Here is an 18,357-nt window from a genome sequence, read left to right as displayed (position 1 = left end):
CACTGTCTGTGCGGAGTCTGCACGTCCTCCCCATGTGTGTGGATTTCCTCCGGGTGCTCCGGTTTCCTCCCACAGTCCAAAGATGTGTAGGTTAGGTGGATTGGCCATGATAAATTGCCCTTGGTGTCCAAAATTGCCCTTGGTGTTGGGTGGTTACTGGGTTGTGGGGATAGGGTGGAGGTGTTGACCTTGGGTAGGGTGCTCTTTCCAAGAGCCGGTGCAGACTCGATGGGCCAAATGGCCTCCTTATGCACTGTAAATTCTATGATTTTAAAAAAAGTCCTCTCCTCTGACCCCTGGACACCCATCCTTAAATATCCACTCTCCACCACCAGCACACTGTGGCAGTGTACATCATATACAAGATACACTGCAATACCTCACCAAATCTCCTTCAATAAACCTGCAGCAGTTCAAGGCAGCTCACCACCTTCTTAGAGGCAGTTAGGGATGGACAATAAGTGGTGGCTTGGTCAGCAACATGTTATGAAAATTTTTTTTAAACCCTCCATTTTAAACATGGCTATTTTACTGGTATTTCATTAGCGTTGCATGCTTAATTTTGATTTTGACCAAAGGTAGTGAGTGACTGAGACAACCATAAATAACTACAACACTCTAGCAGCATGTGACACCTCGGTCCCATAGTTGGTGTTGCTCAAAGACCCTGTCCTTCATTGAAACCATACTGCCGCTTATAAAAACAGGAAACAAAAAATACCAACCTTCACTTTTGAAAATGGCCTCTATCCCTTCCAGTGCCTTACCAGGCATCTTGGTACAGAGTATGCTCGCAGAACCTGAAGCGAAAGAAAGGACTTGGTTCTTAAACGTGGCCAAAATATCCCGTGAAAAACCACCACTATACTAGACCTGGATATAGTGTCTTGTGTTAACCCTATCTTAGTAGTAGCACTCTCAGTCAGCAATAACAAATTCAAGTACCATTCAATCTAGGCTAATGTTCCCCATATATAGTTAGGATGAGTGTACTGCACTGCCATTTTGAATGAGGCAGAAGCCCCATCGGCCCTCACAGGTGGGCTTAAAAGATCCCTCCGCCCCAGTTTAAGAACAAGGAGGGAGTCCACATTGCTGTCCTGGTGAGGCGTAAATATTGGCTAAGTTACCTGGTCATCATTATTACATTGCTGTTTATGGAAACATATTGCATGTAAATTGGCTGCTATGTTAAAACCTCCAAGGTAATAAAAAAATGGACACAATGAATTAACGTATTAAAATGAGAGGTGTTCTATTTTTGGTAGGAATACAGAACATACTACCGTAGGGGATGGCTGAGAAGTATAGATAAGTTTAGGGGCATTTAGATAAGCATACAGGAGGTTGAAGAGAATAATAATAATAATTATTGTTATTTCACAAGTAGGTACTGCAATGAAGTTACTGTGAAAATCCCCTAGTCGCCGAGTATGGCGTCTGTTTGGGTACACAGAGGGAGAATTCAGAATGCCCAATTCACCTAACAAGCACGTTTTAGAAGATTATATTGATAGAGTGTGAGAGGGGGGATAAGGCTTAAGAGGAGAGTAAATGGGCTAAATAACCTGTTTCTATGTTACATTTTCTGCCTAATTCTGTGAAGGCAGTCAAGCTGTTTTGAATCAAATCTCATCCATAATAGGCATACAGCACAAGTCATTCCTCTACTACAACCTAATTAACCAGCACGGTAGCACAAGTGGACAACACTATGGCTTCACAGTGCCAGGTCCCAGGATCGATTCCCCGCTGGGTCACTGTCTGTACAGAGTCTGCACGTTCTCCCCGTCTCCGTGGGTTTCCTCCGGGTCCTCTAGTTTCCTCCCAAAGTCCAAAGACGTGCAGGTTAGGTGGATTGGCCATGATAAATTGCCCTGAGTGACCAAAAAGGTTAGATGGGGTTATTGGGTTACAGGGATAGGGTGGAAGGGAGGGCTTAAGTGGGTCGGTGCAGACTCGATGGGCCGACTGGCCTCCTTCTGCACTGTATGTTCTAATCAGTCATGATCTCAACAAAAAAAAAGCAGAAATGAGGAATTTGATTGGTACTTAGTATTTGCATATGCTTTGCGCTCATTTCCCACTAACTTCAGATCTTTTCTTGTGCAACTCATCAGAAACAACCTGATGTTGTAAGATGCCTTATTGCCACAGAAATAAGTTAAGCGCTCTCAAATGGCACAGCTGAGCTAATTATTCACACGTATCACAAGTGCAGAACAAGACCTGGTAATAGTTTGTTAATAACCCTGATAAGCACACCAAGGTGAAAACTTTACTCCAAAAATCACAAATTTACAAACACTCTTGGTTGAATGCATTTCTTCAATTCTACAGTAATGCTACTGTTCAGAAGTGTGTCAAGCTATTAACACTCAAGGTTCCATCTGCCCTTTCAGGTGGCAGAAGATCCCACCACACATTAAGTCAGGGGCATTCCCCTTGGCACAAAAGCAAAACACTGCAGATGTTAGAAGTCTGAAATTAAAACAGGAAATGCTGGAAATACTCCGGCCCAACAACCCCTGTGGACTGCAAAAGTTATATTTCAGTTCAGTTATATTTCAGTTGTGTGTCCTTATCGATGACCTAAAATATTCACCCTCCTGGGTATCCACAAGAAAGCAGCTACATAAATACAAAGATCTCCACTAAAAAGGATCAGGTGCCTAACTTAATATCCAGATCTTGGTACACCACCCACCCCCATCTCCAGGTTTAGGGGTACTTCAAACAGTGGATTGAGGATTTTCACCACTACCACCATCCCAATTTTAGAAAAATACAAATAACTTGGCATTTATTAAAAATCTGGCAGGGTTGTTGAGCTGGAGGAGACAATGGAAACATGAGCAGGAAAGCATAGAAGGAATTTGAAAAGAGGGAACAGAATTTAAAAAATAGAGGCATTGCTTAATGGATGCTAGGTGAACACGAGTCAAACGATAGGGCCCAAGCAGAGTTGTAGTTGACAGTTTATGGAGGGTAGAAAATGGGAGGCTGGCAAGGAGCATGTTGGAATACATTGACGAGTGCCTCAAGACAGAGCATAGTTTGGCCAGGCAACAATATAGAATGGAGATAGGTGGTCTAACGAAGGAGTGGTGTGAAAGGGGCTGGTTTAGCACAGGGCTAAAGAGCTGGCTTTGAAAGCAGACCAAGGCACCCCAGCAGCACAGTTCAATTCCATTACCAGCCTCCCCGAACAGGTGCCGGAATGAGGCAACTAGGGGCTTTTCACAGTAAATTCATTTGAAGCCTACTTGTGAAAATAAGTGATTTTACATTTTTTTTTTTTTCATTTCATGTGTGATTAGAAGCAGCGCTCAGGTACGATCCCGGCTCTGGGTCACTGTCCGTGTGCAGTTTGCACATTCTCCCTGTGTCTGCGTGGGTTTTGCCCCCACAACCCAAACATGTGCAGGGTAGGTGGATTGGCCACGCTAAATTGCCCCTTAATTGGAAAAAATAATTGAGTAATCTAAATTTTTTTTTTTGGGAATGTGATTAGAAGCAAATCTGTGAATCAGAAATGCATCCAATGAGGCTCAGCCTCAAGACAGTTACTATGGAGTCAGTGGCCTAGGCACTGCCCGTGCTCAAAGAGATCTAGGAGTACAGGTCCACAGGTCACTGAAAGGGGCAACACAGGTGGAGAAGGTAGTTAAGAAGGCACACGGCATGCTTGCCTTCATTGGCCGGGGCATTGAGTATAAGAATTGGCAAGTCATGTTGCAGCTGTATAGAACCTTAGTTAGGCCACACTTGGAGTATAGTGTTCAATTCTGGTCACCACACTACCAGAAGGATGTGGAGGCTTTAGAGAGGGTGCAGAAGAGATTTACCAGAATGTTGCCTGGTATGGAGGGCATAAGCTATGAGGAGCGATTGAATAAACTCGGTTTGTTCTCACTGGAACGAAGGAGGTTGAGGGGCGACCTGATAGAGGTATACAAAATTATGAGGGGCATAGACAGAGTGGATAGTCAGAGGCTTTTCCCCAGGGTAGAGGGGTCAATTACTAGGGGGCATAGGTTTAAGGTGAGAGGGGCAAGGTTTAGAGTAGATGTACGAGGCAAGTTTTTTACGCAGAGGGTAGTGGGTGCCTGGAACTCGCTACCGGAGGAGGTAGTGGAAGCAGGGACGATAGGGACATTTAAGGGGCATCTTGACAAATATATGAATAGGATGGGAATAGAAGGATACGGACCCAGGAAGTGTAGAAGATTGTAGTTTAGTCGGGCAGCATGGTCGGCACGGGCTTGGAGGGCCTGTTCCTGTGCTGTACTTGTTCTTTTTCTTGTTCTTGGTTTGTTTGCGCAAGAACCAAAAAAGCGGCCGTCCTTCCAGGACCCAGTTGGAGAAAACCACTGCACATCCAACATTTGATATCAGACAAGTAGCGTGACAATTTAGTGATAGTGGCGGAGGGAGGAATTTGAGAGGTGGTTGTGGCGATATGCTTACACGCAATATCATAGATGGCTGGTGGTGCAACCTCCAACCAGCAGGTAGCGGTACAGACATACCATGCATTCTCACAACAGTGGTCATGTGACAAGGCACTCCAATATAAGTGGAGGCACCATTGGCCAGAAGATGGTTGTAAGATGTACAAGTAGACAGTTGTGCTAGATGTAGTTCCAGAGGAGTACAAAGAAATTCCATGATAACCTGCTCTGTAACAGATCATTATCTTACCATGTGTGATTCAATAAAGATCCTGGTTTGGACAAGATGCAAGTAGTTTGGTATTCAAACACAACAGTGATTAATGAGGGGAGGTAGAGTGTCGGTGAAATTATGAAAATTGTTTTTTTTTCAGATGTTGCTCTTAAGGGTCAGCACATAGAAGAAAGATAGAAGGGGGTCAAGTACAGATTTTGGCGACACAAGTAATGGTATCAGAGCAGGAACAGAAGCCAATGCAGATGATTCACTGGCTACAAATGGGATAAAAACAGATGAAAGCAGTCTCATGCAGCTAAATAATGAAGAGGCGTTGGGGCTGTGGGAGAGAAAGGGAGGGAGGATGGTGTGCTCATCTGTATCAAAAGATCAGACAGGTCAAGAAGGACGAGGAGATAAAGGATATCCTGTGTAACTGTACTAGAAGGTAATTTGTGACTTTAATAAGAGCAGTTTCAATACTTTGGGAATAATAATAATCTTTATTAGTGTCACAACTAGACATTAAACACTGCAATGAAGTTACTGGAAGGCCAAATCCTGGATGTGGAGCAATTCAAACATGAAGTTCTGTGAAAGATGGGCACGGATTTAGGAAGAGACCGCTCATGAGGTCAGCAAAGTGGTGGTAGCTTGCAAGAAGGGAAGCATCAAGTGGCACATTACCCAAGAAACCCAAAAAAAAAAAAAAAAGGACCATTGACTATTAGCCAACATGGGAACCAGGAAAGGAAAAACATGGGTGGTCGTCAGTTTAGTGGAAAGAGAGTGAAGTAGCGCTTGTGGACAAGGCAAGCTTCAAAATGTATGACCAGAGATGGGAGAGAGAAAACAAAAATGAAAATAGTTGAGCAGGGGAAGAATATTTACTGCTTTGGTATGCTAGGTGAAGGGAGGAAAGGCGGAAAGCAATAGAGACGCACATGATTTGATGGGCTTAAAATCTTAGTGACATGTGCCCGAGCTCCTTGCATTAGTTGAAGTAGTGGGTGGAGGAGACAATTACCGCAAGGTGACATTTTATAGAAGAGAAAAGTAACTAGGTGTTTTTTTTGCATTGATCATGAAATAGTGAGCAGTTTTGGCAGACTAGACCAAGGCACAGTAGGTCTGCATGTGGTCCAGTCAGATTTGGCAGTGAATGGCTAAATCAGTTGTCCATTCAAGACCATGCCCGTTGGACACAAGGGAAAGGAGGTGGTGGCTGCATGGAAGCAGGGAAGAAATGCAGTCATCCACAATAAAAAGTTAATGGACAGTTAAGGACTTTGTCGACAAAATTGAACTCAGATATCCTGGAGGGAGATGCAGACAAAAGGTGATGAGCCAAATTGCAGATGGAAGTCACAGGGAAGGAAATAGATTGACAAATTTAGCCCTCAGCAGGCACACTGGTTAGGAAGATTGAGCAGTTGGAGTTACTGCTCTTAAAAGGGAGCAATGAGTGTCTTGATTCAGTTGATGCCAAGAGAGGCAAAGAGGGGAGCTTCAGGCTCTGTGGCAACATCAGGGGAAGTTGGAAGGTCAAAGAGGGCTGAAGGTTTGAGGTACCCCAAAAAGGGAAAATGTTTAGGAAGGGAATCAAATGCAAATTTGCTCTGCATTGGAAGGGGTTTCCACGCAGGTAAGCACCAGACTGTATTAATCACATGGTGAGCTCAACACTTTGTAAAGAACATAGCCTGTTTTGGAAACCCCAGGGTGTGATTCAGCCAGAGTTTCACAACTTTGCACAAACAAGGGCCATCCAACTGAACAGTCAGTTTGGCTGCTGTTCTGCCTAACACCATGTACGCACGCAATCATCAGAACACTGAATCAGCAGGACACTTTTTCCTGTCCAGTCACGCTCTTCATTTTCTTGCCTGTTCTTTCATTCACCAGTCACAACAGACACAAGTGAAAAAGAAAACACAAATGGTTCACTGCAAAACCACTAGTAGTCCCTCACTCTTTATAGGAATTGCTTCTAAGAAATTGTCCGCCCAGTTCACCTTCTACAAACACGCAATTCACAAGAGTTGATGACGAATAGCAATGTCTTCACTTATGGTAGTCTACAAATCTAGACTGTTTTGCTTTTGAAATGTAACCAGGTTGACTCTGGGTTTACTGTGCCAGGAGGCTGCCTCTGATGACATCTCGAGGCCAGTTCAATGAAGACCTCTCAGAACACACTGACATAGGACATGAAAACAGAAGCGAGTAACTCCCCAATGGAGAGCATTGGGATCCATAGGACTCCAGTACCCAGTTCCTCAAGCCTGCTACACAACTACCTATGGCGTTTTCAGAACCCAGGGGGAAGGGAGTATTCCTTTTTTCCCCACACGTCCACAAGGTATATTCGAGGATTGACTACTTTGTAGTGAGTTGGGAGATTTTGGTTGGGGTGGAGGGGTAGAGTATGGGGGGATAGTTATCTCGGAACATGCACCCCACTGGCTGGAGATTCGGTTTAGAACGGGACGAGAGCAGAGGCCAGGCTGGAGTTTGATTTGGGGTTGTTGGCGGTTGGAGGTTTTTTGTGATAAGGAGCGGGCGGCAATTAGGGAGTATCTGGAGTGGAATCAGAATGGGGAGGCGTCGGTCGGTGGCCATCTTTTGGGAAGTACTGAAGGCCCGCGGAGAAATAATTTGGTTACGGCTCGTGCGGATAAGGAAAGGAGGGCGGAACATGACCATCTAGTGAGCGATATAGTGGAGGTGGACAGGGAATATTCAAGGGTGCCCACCGCGGAGGGATTGGTGAGGAGGAAAAAGTTGCAGGGGCAGTTTGACAGGCTGAAAACGGGGAGGGCGGTAGGGCAACTGCGTAGGGCAAGAGGGGTGCAATACAAGTATGGGGAGAAGGCGTATGCTGGCACACCAGCAGCGGAAGCAGGCTGCGTCCAGGGAAATATTGAAGATACGGACTGGGAATGTGGTGCCGGAGCCAGGGAAGACAAATGAGGCATTTAGGGAGTACAACCAGGGACTGTACGACGCAGACCCGGAGGGAGAGGAGGGGGTCATGGGGCAGTTTCTGGATGAGCTGGAATTTCCCCAGGTGGAGGAAGCAAAGAGGCAGGCATTGGAAGAGCCTCTGGGCCGAGGGAGGTGCTGGATAATATCAGGGGTGTGAAGTCGGGGAAGGGCTACCGTAGGCTACCGGCAGAATTTTATAAGGAATTTGCGAAGGACCTGGCACCACATCTGTTGGGGGCATTTAATGAAGCACTGGAGAAGGGCTAGTTGCCGGAGACGATGATGCAGGCGACGATGATGCAGGCAATAATCACACTAATCCCCAAAAAAGGGAAGGATTGGTGGAATGTGGATCATATAGACCCATATTACTACTGAACATGGACGTGAAAGTATTGGCTAAGTTGTCGGCGGGGATGATGGAGGACTGTATCCCGGGGGTGGTTGCAGGAGATCAGACAGGCTTCGTGAAGGGCAGGCAGCTCGGGTGTAATATAAGACGGCTGTTGAATGTGTGATGAATCCGTCAGGGGCTCTGGTACCGGAGGTGGTGGTGTCCATGGACACAAGGCATTTGATCGGGTGGAGTGGCGGTACTTGGTCCGAGATTTGTGGCATGGGTGCGGTTGCTATATGTGGCACCAAGGACGAATGATATGAGCTCACAAAGCTTTGACTTACACAGGGGTACGAGGCAGCGGTGCCTACTGACATTGTTGCTGGTTTGCGCTGGCTCTCAGTTGGTCAGCGGAGTGGCGGAGGATTACGAGGGGACAGCGGGAACATCGGGTGTCACTCCATGCTGATGACCTATTGCTGTATGTTTCGGATCCGTTGGAGAATATGGGAAGGATTGTGGGCCTGCTGGGGCGGTTTGGAGGGTTCTTGGGGATACAAACTGAATGTAGGGAAAAGCAAGGTTTTCCTGGTGAATGAGCTGGGACAGCGGGCTAATTTAGGAAATGCCATTTACGGTTGCGAGGGATAGGTTTAGGTGTTTTGGGGATTTAGGTAGCGAGGGAATGGACGGGGCTCCATACATGGAACTTAACGAAGCTAGTGGAGGATCTTAGGAGATGGGATACACTGCACTTAACATTGGCGGGGAGGGTCCAAGTGGTGGAAACGATTATTCTGCCGAGGTTCTTGTTTATCTTTCAGGCTCTCCCGATCTTTGTACCAAAGACCTTGTTTTCGGAAAAAGGACACGATTTTCTCCGATTTTGTATGGGCGGGGAAGGTGCTTTTGGTTCTACCCATTCTTGATCAGGTGACAAGTTAGTCCACATTATCAAGTCCCTTTAGAATCCTAAAAACACTAGATTCCCCATCACATATGGTCCTGTCACTAGAAGCCTCCAAGATCACCAAGCCACCAACTTTTCTGGCACGATTCTCTTGCTGCGTTGCACTCAAGCGAGCACAATGTGACAGGAGAATCCCAGGAGAGCCCTCCAGCAGGCCCCCCGGCAGCCTCTGTGCCTTGCAGGATTTACCCAAGTCCCACGAGACAGAGTCGGAATGGCGCTCCCAAAAGTAGGTCTTAAACTACAAGACCTATCTGCCCAATATCCATCGGCCTCCCTCGATTCTCCAGCCTCCCCAGGGAGGGTGGCATTCAGCACTGGTCCACACAAACGTGGACCAGGCGGAATGGTACCCGGAGGGTCTCCCAGGCCATCGGAGACCCCTGGGTAACAAGGGTAAGTGCAGGGTGGCTCCCTGGCCCTCCCACTGCAATGTGGGCATCGCCCAACTGGCATTCTGGCACTGCCAAGGTGCCCAAACTGCACTACCAAGCCAGCAGGAGCACTGACTGGGTGCCATGCCCATAAAATGAGGGTGGGGAGGTTTGAAAGGGGGGGGGGGGGGGTGCAGGGCAGGTAAGTGGGGGGGGGGCCCAGGGATCTTGGGCATACCAGGGTGTTCTCACTTGGTGAGTGTGGGGTAGTGTCCATGTGAGGGGGGGTGATATTGCCCATGGGTGGGAGGTGTGGGGGGACCCACAAGCTCGCTTGAGATCGGGACAGCCTTTCAAAATGGCGGCCCGATTTAGAGTTCAGGTCCACAGTGCTAAAAAAAATTCGAAGTGCGGGCTATACCAGTGAGAAACTCCCCTGGGCACAAAAGAACGACCGAGTATCATTGAATAGCGGTGGGGAATTCGCCGGCAGAACCGGTGGGAAACTGCCTGAATAACCAGCCACAAATTAACTTAGATATTCTTCCTGAGAATTGCGGCCTTTATCTTTGGAGTGTAAGGTCCAACCACAAACATTTAATTCTCCCAAGCAATCTGGCTCTCATTAAAGCATTGGGCAACCTGCAGCCCCTGGGGGCCACTTGCAGCCCTTCAGGGTTCAGAGTGCAGCCAGAGACATTTTGTTGACTGTTGCCCACGTACAGAGGTACCACAATGTGCTGGTTTCCATCCACATCGCCCCCAAAAATCAGCAATCTGACTGAACGGAGGAGTGTAAAGCAAAGGGACGTGAAGTGAGGGGTGTGCTGATTGAACACAACAACATTTGACTGAGAGCTGTGTGCACCCTCTGCATCTAATCAAGTGCAAATTTGTTTTATTTTTAAACATTAAGTTGATGACAGTTCTATGAACATAGGATTAAGCATTTCTGTAAATTTATGAAATATTCGGTGTGTGACGGTCATGGTCAGTCAATAAGCCAGATTTCAATCTTGTGGCCCACTGGGATGAAGGAGGGCCACTCACTGGCCTAGGTTGCCAACTTCATTAAAAAAAGGGACCAAATGCGAAGCTAAACAAATGCTAGATTTCAGACTATTAGATTTACTCCACATAAGAAGAAAGCAGCTTTTGCAGCATCCAGTGTGTTTGCTTACGGTTGCTAGCCAGCAAAACTACAAGATCCAGGACAAAGCAGCGCATTTGATTGGCATGCCACTCACTACAAGCTCACTAGCTACAAGATGGACTACAGCAATTTGTCAAGGCTTTGACAACACGTTGCAAACCTGCTATCTCATAGGAGAACAAGGGCAGCAGGCATATGGGAACAGCAATACCTGCAAACTCCCCTCCCAAGACACACCATCCCGACTTGAAACACTAACTGGTCAAACAAATCTTGGAATTCCTATCTCACAGCTGTGGATGTACCTAGATTATGCAGACTGCAGCAGTTCAAGAAAATGGTCCTCCACCACCGTCACCTTCTCCAAAGGCAATTATGTAGAGGGAATAAATACTGACCTTGCCAACAACATCCACATCCCATGGGCAGTGATGCCCTCATCTTCTGCATTAACCAAAATGTTTGGGAAGAGGCAGTAATATATGGTTGCGCCACTAGACTACTAAACCTAGAGTTTGGAATAACATTCCGGAGAGACATTGAAATTCCCATTCACTTTACGAAGGAAAAAGCTGGTCTCAGCAAGAGTGACCATGATGCTGGAATTTTATGTAAACACCCAAATATCCCTTTAAAAAGCAAAAGCTATCGATACTGGATCTGGGTTTTATGACTCCAGCCCCACACCAACATGGTTGACTCTCGCCCACTGATGGCGTTTTTTTTCAAGAGGAGACACTAAATTCTTCTGCCTGCTCTGTGAAACCAAGAGATCTATTCGAAAAGGTGATCGCTCTCCTGGCACCATGGCTATTAACCCTTATCCACCAACAATATCAATAGGTTATCTGGCCATTCAACAGTTTGAAACATACTGCAAACACAGATTGGTTGGGCAAAGTGGCCTGCTTCTAGTGCATGGTTTCTATGTCCATACTTTCCACCCACATTTGCCAGTGCTGTTCCCATATCCCCTCAACCATCTAATTTAATCTCGAATATAGATATACTTTCTGGCTTACCCAACAACAGTCTCAATTCCATAAGGTTTCCTCTGTCCCCTGTTCTAAATATTATATCCATGACCCTTTGTGCTACATCATTCTACTGCAGACAATCTGCTTCCAGGTACCTTGTCCCAACCTTCATAAATAAATATTAGACATTAATTATACAGATTATAGGGTGATATAATAATGAAAAAAACAATTGAAGTATTTCTTTGCATTTCAAGCCAGGCAGTAATTCTTCCAGGAAGTACTTTTTTTTCCCCCCCAATAAGTACAATGAGGCTTCTACGTCAATATTCCAAGTATTACAGGCACTACATCTGGAAACTATTTAAATCTGTGCCCTGCAGCATTGAAACACACACCCGAGGAAGACATAACAAAAGGGAATAATGAGACTGGTCAACATCAGATAGAAGCAATCCTGAATGAAAAATTCTTTCCAGATACTCAAGTTAATAGATTCACTGGGCGGGATTTAATAAATGGGAACAAAGTTTAGCCGTGTGTTTCCCTGCTCTCCCAGTGCTGAGAAACACCCCGGTTAGATAGTGGGCCTCAGCGGGGAACGAGGGGGTCAAGGAGTCCCGTTTTGTGCACGGAGGAGCTCCACTCGCCCGAACTCCTCAATGTAGCGAGAGATCGGGACGCCATTTAAAAACGGCGTCCCAATCTCTGGAGCCCCCAAAGCGATCCCCAACCATGCCCCCCCCCCCCAAAAGCACAATGGGAGGGTCCCCGACACCTCCCTACCCACACAAACACCCACGTAGGGCACACCCAGTCCTAACACGACAGCTCAAAAAATGCCAGCGCCAATCTGGCACTCTGGCAGTGCCCCTGCCAGCATCACCAGGGCACCCAGGTGGCACTGCCAGGGTGCCACCCTCCCCAGAGAGCTTCCAGCCCCCTGGGAAACGCCCACAAATGCCATTCCGTGAGGTCCCTGTTTGTGGGGACCAAAATATAAGGGCGCTCGCCCAAGGTCTCCGAGGCGAAAAGGATAGATCCCAAAGCCTTCGGTATCTGCACAGTAAAGTGAGACTAGCTGGCTTGTTCTAATGTGCAGATTTGCCTAAAAGTGCATTAAATCTTGGGAGGCATGCGAGCCAGGTAGATCCAGGAGCAGGGTCTCCCAGCTTCTATTGGCTATGCTATGCTGTGACGCACTGCTTTTTGGGCACAGCGTGGCCATTCATTCAATCGTTTCCATTATCTATATTGAAGCCACTTATGGGTAATATACAATACTTATCCTATAAAATGTAAACGAATAGTGGTATACATTCATCAACCAAACATTCAATTCATACCCACATACTAGTCAGTCAATGCTCTGAACATACCATGTCAGAAAGTCCTTACCAAAAAACTCCGCATGAGGCATTGCTGAGTGGAGGCCAGGATTGAGTCCAAGTGTTTGCTCATGTCACTGAAATAGTAATCTACAGGCCTGGACCAACAATCCAGAAAAGTTTAAAGCCCACCATCACCGTTGTAGAAACTTAGTTCACTTTTTTTTTTAAAAAAAACAACATTCCTGGAACTTAGCAAGTGATCATCAAGCCTTTGGTTGAATCACAAGCTCGTCACCTTCTTCTGGTCCAGCTAGTGTGTGACTCCCAAACCAATAAAGTTGACTCTCAACTGCCCTCTAGTAGCAAGTCAGCTGTATCAAACAATTTGAGACGCAACTCATCATAGTGTTCACAAAAATAGAAAATGTTGGACAATCTCAGCAGGTCTGGCAGCATGTGGAGAGAAGGGAGCCAATGAGCAGTCTGGATGACTTTTTGTCCAGTATTTTCTATTTTTGTTGCGGATTCCAGCATCTGCAGTAATTTGCTTCTATCATGACCACGTTCGGAGGGCAACTAGGGACAGGCAATGAATATCAGCTTCGCCAGTAAAACCATTTCCCCCCCCCCCCCCCCCCCCCCCCCCCAAGAAGAATTTATTTATTTATTTTTAAATGAGCAAAAGGGGTAATACACAGCATGGAAAAAGTCTCAGGAAAAGAAATGAAAAGGGAGCAGAAACAAACAGTGCAGGATACTTTTCTTTGGAAGCAGATGGAACGTAACAGGAGCCCTGTGACAATACTTCATGGAACATACTGTTGGCAGCCAGAAACCTCAGCCAAATCATGCACTTTGAACTGCAAAGGACGCACAAAAAATGGAAACGTACAAACAAGGAGTAGGCCATTTGGCCCCTGAAGTCTGCTCCGCCATTTAATAAGATCATAGCTGAACTGATAGTAACCTCAAAATCTGCATCCCGCCTACCCCAATAAATGGATCACCCCGTTGCCCATCAATAACCAAACATCTGCCTTAAAAATATTCCAAGGCTCTGCTTTCACCAATTTTTCAGGCAATGGCAGTTTAACTCCTGTACATATTGGACCTATTGTTAACTCTGGATGAATGCATTCCAGGAGGTTTCATCACATGACCTATTTCCAACAGCCCCCTTCTCCAGTAGCCATCAAACACATGGTGCACAGACTTTCCATATCAATATTCTATTGTTACCAAGTTGGATGAATCCTGACAAGTCTTGTACCACCTCCCACCTTTCCTACACGTGTATCCAAGGTTAAAATTTATTCTAGTACCCCAGTAAATTTTCTCCTGCACGGTTTGCAGCAGTGTCCAGATTAACTTCAATTCCTGGAGACTAAAAGGACAATCCGGCCAGTTTAAAAAAAAGAAAGACAGGCTGTTTCAGGAAAGCTTGTATATTTTAACAGAAAGCTATTTATTGTTCTCTCAGCAACAACTCATTCCAGGGATACTGACAACAGGAGGTGTTGAACGTTCACCCAGAATTAGAGGATGCTTGATTGTCTCACTTGATTATCATTTATATTTAACAAATGGTTTGGTTTCTCTGGCTGCTGCAAGGATCATCTGGCTGCAGCAGGGACTAGCTGGACACAATCAGCAGAAGAATGTTTTTAAAAAAAACTTTCCAACATTTTAAGTGCCACTTGAATCAAACTATAAAGGATGGCAGGCAAACAAACAAATTCATTAAATTGAGAGAGTTGAGGTTCCATTACTGCACCCCCAAAAAAATTGATCAGATTCACTCCTGGGAGCTGCAAGCAACAAGTCAAATAGTTTTGAGCCATAAATTCACAATACAGATCACTTGACCATAGGGCAGTTGCTAAAAAAAAATCCTAAATCATTCAGCTGTTTTAAACATAACCAAACAATTGATTGGTTTGTCATCCATTAACAGTAAAATAAACCACAAACTCCACTTAGATAATTCTAATACAGCATTGCTGCATCTAAAAGTAAGGCTCACCCATAGCAAGCAGCCAGTACTACCCATCACCCAGCTGACCATTTCATTTCCTCTCCTCTCCCCCACTGCCAGTTGTTTCACACTTACTTCAGGATTACCACCACCTGCAGACATCACTCCAGCAGAGCCAGGCTCACTGAAGTAACCCAACTCTTGTATTTTCAATGGGCTTTTGATTTCCAAGCACCAATTAACTGATTCAGCAAGAGCACCTTCAAGCATATTTTTCACCCCCCTGGATCTAATTACAAGTTTGCAGAGGAAAGAGAGAGAAAACAAAATCACCTCAGGCATACCCCTAATGAAGTTTAAGTCTTGAAAACTGTTTACTTTCCCAAACAGCTCTCATTGAGGTTAATCCAGGTCTGTTCCGTTGCCTCTAGCTCAAAACAAATCTCCACCTCCCAAAATCATCTGAGGAGATGGCATTTTGCTCTCCCTGATTTCTGGGTGTCAGGTGGAGGGTCAATAATTATCTGATCATTATTTTTAATCAAGTGCAGCTGGAGGAAATCAACATTGCCAATTATAGAAGAGTTACAGCTCCTTTTGACTGGCCATCTAGCTCAAGTTAGTTAAACTCATGTTTTGCAAAATTCATGAACTGGGAACTAAAATAGTAGCAAACCATGATACAACACACAGGAATTAAGAGTTGAAAAACACCACACTCCATCTATGATCCCAACTTGCATTTATATGGCACCCTTGCTGTGTAGTAAGACATCCCAAGAAGCTTTGCAGGAATGTAATTAGACAAATGTTGACAATGAGCCAAGAAAGGATTTCTATTGCAACAGGTGGGCAAATAATCTTGGAAAAGAAGTACAAAAGGGCTAGAACGGGAGAGGATTACAGAGAGAGCAAGCAGTGAGACTACAGATGGAATGGGACACAAAGAAAGAAAATGCTTAAAAATGGAAGTGTTGGTGGACCAAATCTGCTTTGCACTGTTCTGGTAGTCACACGATACAACAGTAATGGAGTTGTTGACTAAACAAGCATAGCAAACAATCTCCAATAATTGGTCTGCAATAGACCCAGACATAACAAGAAGAAAGCTCCATTTGTGGAAAGCTTTGGGAACCATTGGTCCAAAGTTTAGTGTTCTTCTCAAGCTATGATATACCTATCAACTACACTGTAAGAGAGCAGCAGGATTTCCCAGCTATTTTAGCTCAAAATTAACCTTTTGGTGGGCAGCATGGTGGTGCAATGGTTAGCACTGCTGCCTCCCGGCACTGAGGACCCAGGTTCGATCCAGGCTCTGGGTCACTGTCCGTGTGGAGATTGCACATTCCCCTGTGTTTGCGTGGGTCTCACCCCCCACAACCCAAAGATGTGTAGGGTCCTTGGATTGGCTACTCTTTTGAGGTCCACCAACAAAATAGAAGAAAGGAAACAAACTTAGGGACAAAGCAAAAAAAGGGACTGCTCCTGTTAGGGGCACTGCCCGAACGTAACAAAGATCAATGAAAACTTAAAAACATCAAATAAGAGTGCAATTAAAAGGGTCAATAAAGCACGTCAACACCTGCAGTGCCCACCAGGAATGGAAGGCCTCGATGGTGCCCGTGGGCACCACACGCTCCCTTTCTAGGGACACCAGGCTGCGAATGTAGCCGCGGAAGAGGGGCAGACAGTCTGGCTGGACGACCCCCTCGGCCGCCCTCTGCCTGGACCTAGAAATGGCACGCTTTGCCAGGCCCCAGGAGCAGGTTCACGAGGTCCTCCGCTTTCCCTGCCCCTCTCCGCACCGGGTGCTCATAGATCAGGAGTGTGGGACTGAAGTGCAAACAAAACCCCAGCAAAAGATTGATCAGAAAACTGAAAAGGGAGTGCAGCCTAAAACACATAACATAGACATGGTCCACGGATTGCACAAGGCCGCATAAATGGCAGGCTTCTTGGGAGTCCATGAACTGGTGGAATCGGTGCATTTACGGCACTGCTGCATACAACACCCTCCATCCCAGGTCCCCAAGATTGAGGGGGAGTATTCCTTCATAGAGGGACCACCAATGGGAACCTCCACCACCAGACGGCAACAAAGCATGCCATGGCGTCTCCGGACAAGGGCCAAGGGTAAAGAGGTGATGGGTGTGCAACAGCAGCCCGTACAGGAAACCCTTCTGCACAGTGTGAAAAGGCACGGAGAGCATTTCCGCAAGGCGACTAAGATTGTGGGGCACCAGCCTCCGAGGGAGGTTTCAGGGCCTGGGGCTAATGTGGAATTTCTTGCTGGCAGACGGGATACCACCGCACATCTGCACGTCCTCCAAACTGCGAGTGCCATCGGGTCCGAGTACGACCATTTTGAGGTCTCAGAAGGCATTGGCCGCAAGCCGTCCATCCACCGCCGCACATTGTTCTAACTCGCGGGGTGTCATCCAGCCCACTCCTCCAATACTAGGAGGATGTATTAACCCTGCTTAGGGCCTCCGCCCATAACCCACCCGCCTCTATCTCTCCTCCTAGCTCGTCCTTCCACTTGCCCTTAAGCTCCTCGACCGGATTTGAAAGCTCCTGGTAAATATCTGAAACCTTCCCCTCTCCCACCCAGGTACTGGAGACTACTCTATCCTGTATCCCCCGTGGCGGTATCAGGGGAAAGGCCGGAACCTATTTTCTCAGGAAGTCTCGCACCTTCAAATACCTAAACCCGTTCCCTGCTGGCAATTCAAATTTATCCTCCAAGGCTTTCAAGCTGGGAAAGCTCCCTTCTATAAATAGATCTAATTCCTGCCCTTTGCCAACTCCGGAACCCACCATCTAGCCTACCCGGTACAAACCGATGATTATTATAAATCGGGGTCCAAACCAATGCTCCCTCCGCTCTCTTATATCTCCTCCATTGCCCCCAGAGCCGCCACCACCACCGGACTTGTGGAGTATCGGGCTGGCGAGAACGGAAGAGCTGCCGTTATCAGTGCTCCCAAAGACGCCGCCTCCATCCGCTCCCATGCCAACCCCTCCCCCACTACTCACTTCCTAATCATGGCTATATTAGCTGCCCAGTAGTAATTGCAGAAATTCGGCAGCGCCAACCCACCCTCCCCCCGACTGAAGTTATATGTTTTATTGTTGTAGTTCAGCCATCCGACCAGCAGATGGTGCGAGTACGGAGTCCCAGGACCCAAATGCACCATATGTTCCTTCAGAAGGTGCCTGTAAGGAGTTGATAGCAGTCGCAGATTAGAGCAGCTCCACCCTGTCGAACACCTTCTCCTGATCAAGGGACAGTAAGGCATTCAACATAACAGCCCTCTGGGAATGATGGATCAGGTCCCGGACCAGATGGATGTTATTGTGGATCGTGCAGTCCGGGACTGGTCAGGGTGGATCATGTGGTCCAGCACGGTGCCAAGGCGCAAACACATTGCCTTGGCGAAAATCTTATAATCCGTGCTCAGGAGGGAGACCGGACGCCAGTTTTTAAGATTGCGGAGATCCCCCCCACTTTGGCAGCAGGACAATGCTGGCTCTGCTCCACGAGAGGGTCATCACCCAGTCGCGATACCCCCCAGGATCAC

General features: G+C 46.6%; 1 protein-coding gene across 8 annotated transcripts in view; it reads right to left on the bottom strand.

Annotated features, from left to right (window-relative positions):
- The window catches only part of LOC140420826 (pleckstrin homology domain-containing family G member 1-like), a 293,588-nt gene that overhangs the window by 172,274 nt on the left and 102,957 nt on the right, over window positions 1–18,357 (bottom strand). For 5 of the 8 annotated variants that reach the window (XM_072504914.1, XM_072504958.1, XM_072504895.1 and 2 more), the window contains exon 2: window positions 726–800. The exons of the other annotated variants lie outside the window; for them this stretch is intronic. In XM_072504914.1, coding sequence (XP_072361015.1) covers window positions 726–774 — 49 coding nt within the window. In that variant the 5' untranslated portion in view covers window positions 775–800. The remainder of the gene's footprint in view (window positions 1–725; window positions 801–18,357) is intronic. 8 annotated transcript variants of the gene reach the window in all.

This window comes from Scyliorhinus torazame, chromosome 1 (genome assembly GCF_047496885.1).
Source record: "Scyliorhinus torazame isolate Kashiwa2021f chromosome 1, sScyTor2.1, whole genome shotgun sequence".
Taxonomy (NCBI): domain Eukaryota; kingdom Metazoa; phylum Chordata; class Chondrichthyes; order Carcharhiniformes; family Scyliorhinidae; genus Scyliorhinus; species Scyliorhinus torazame.
The sequence above is the reverse complement of the archived record's forward strand: the minus strand, read 5'-3'. Positions and strand labels throughout refer to the sequence as shown.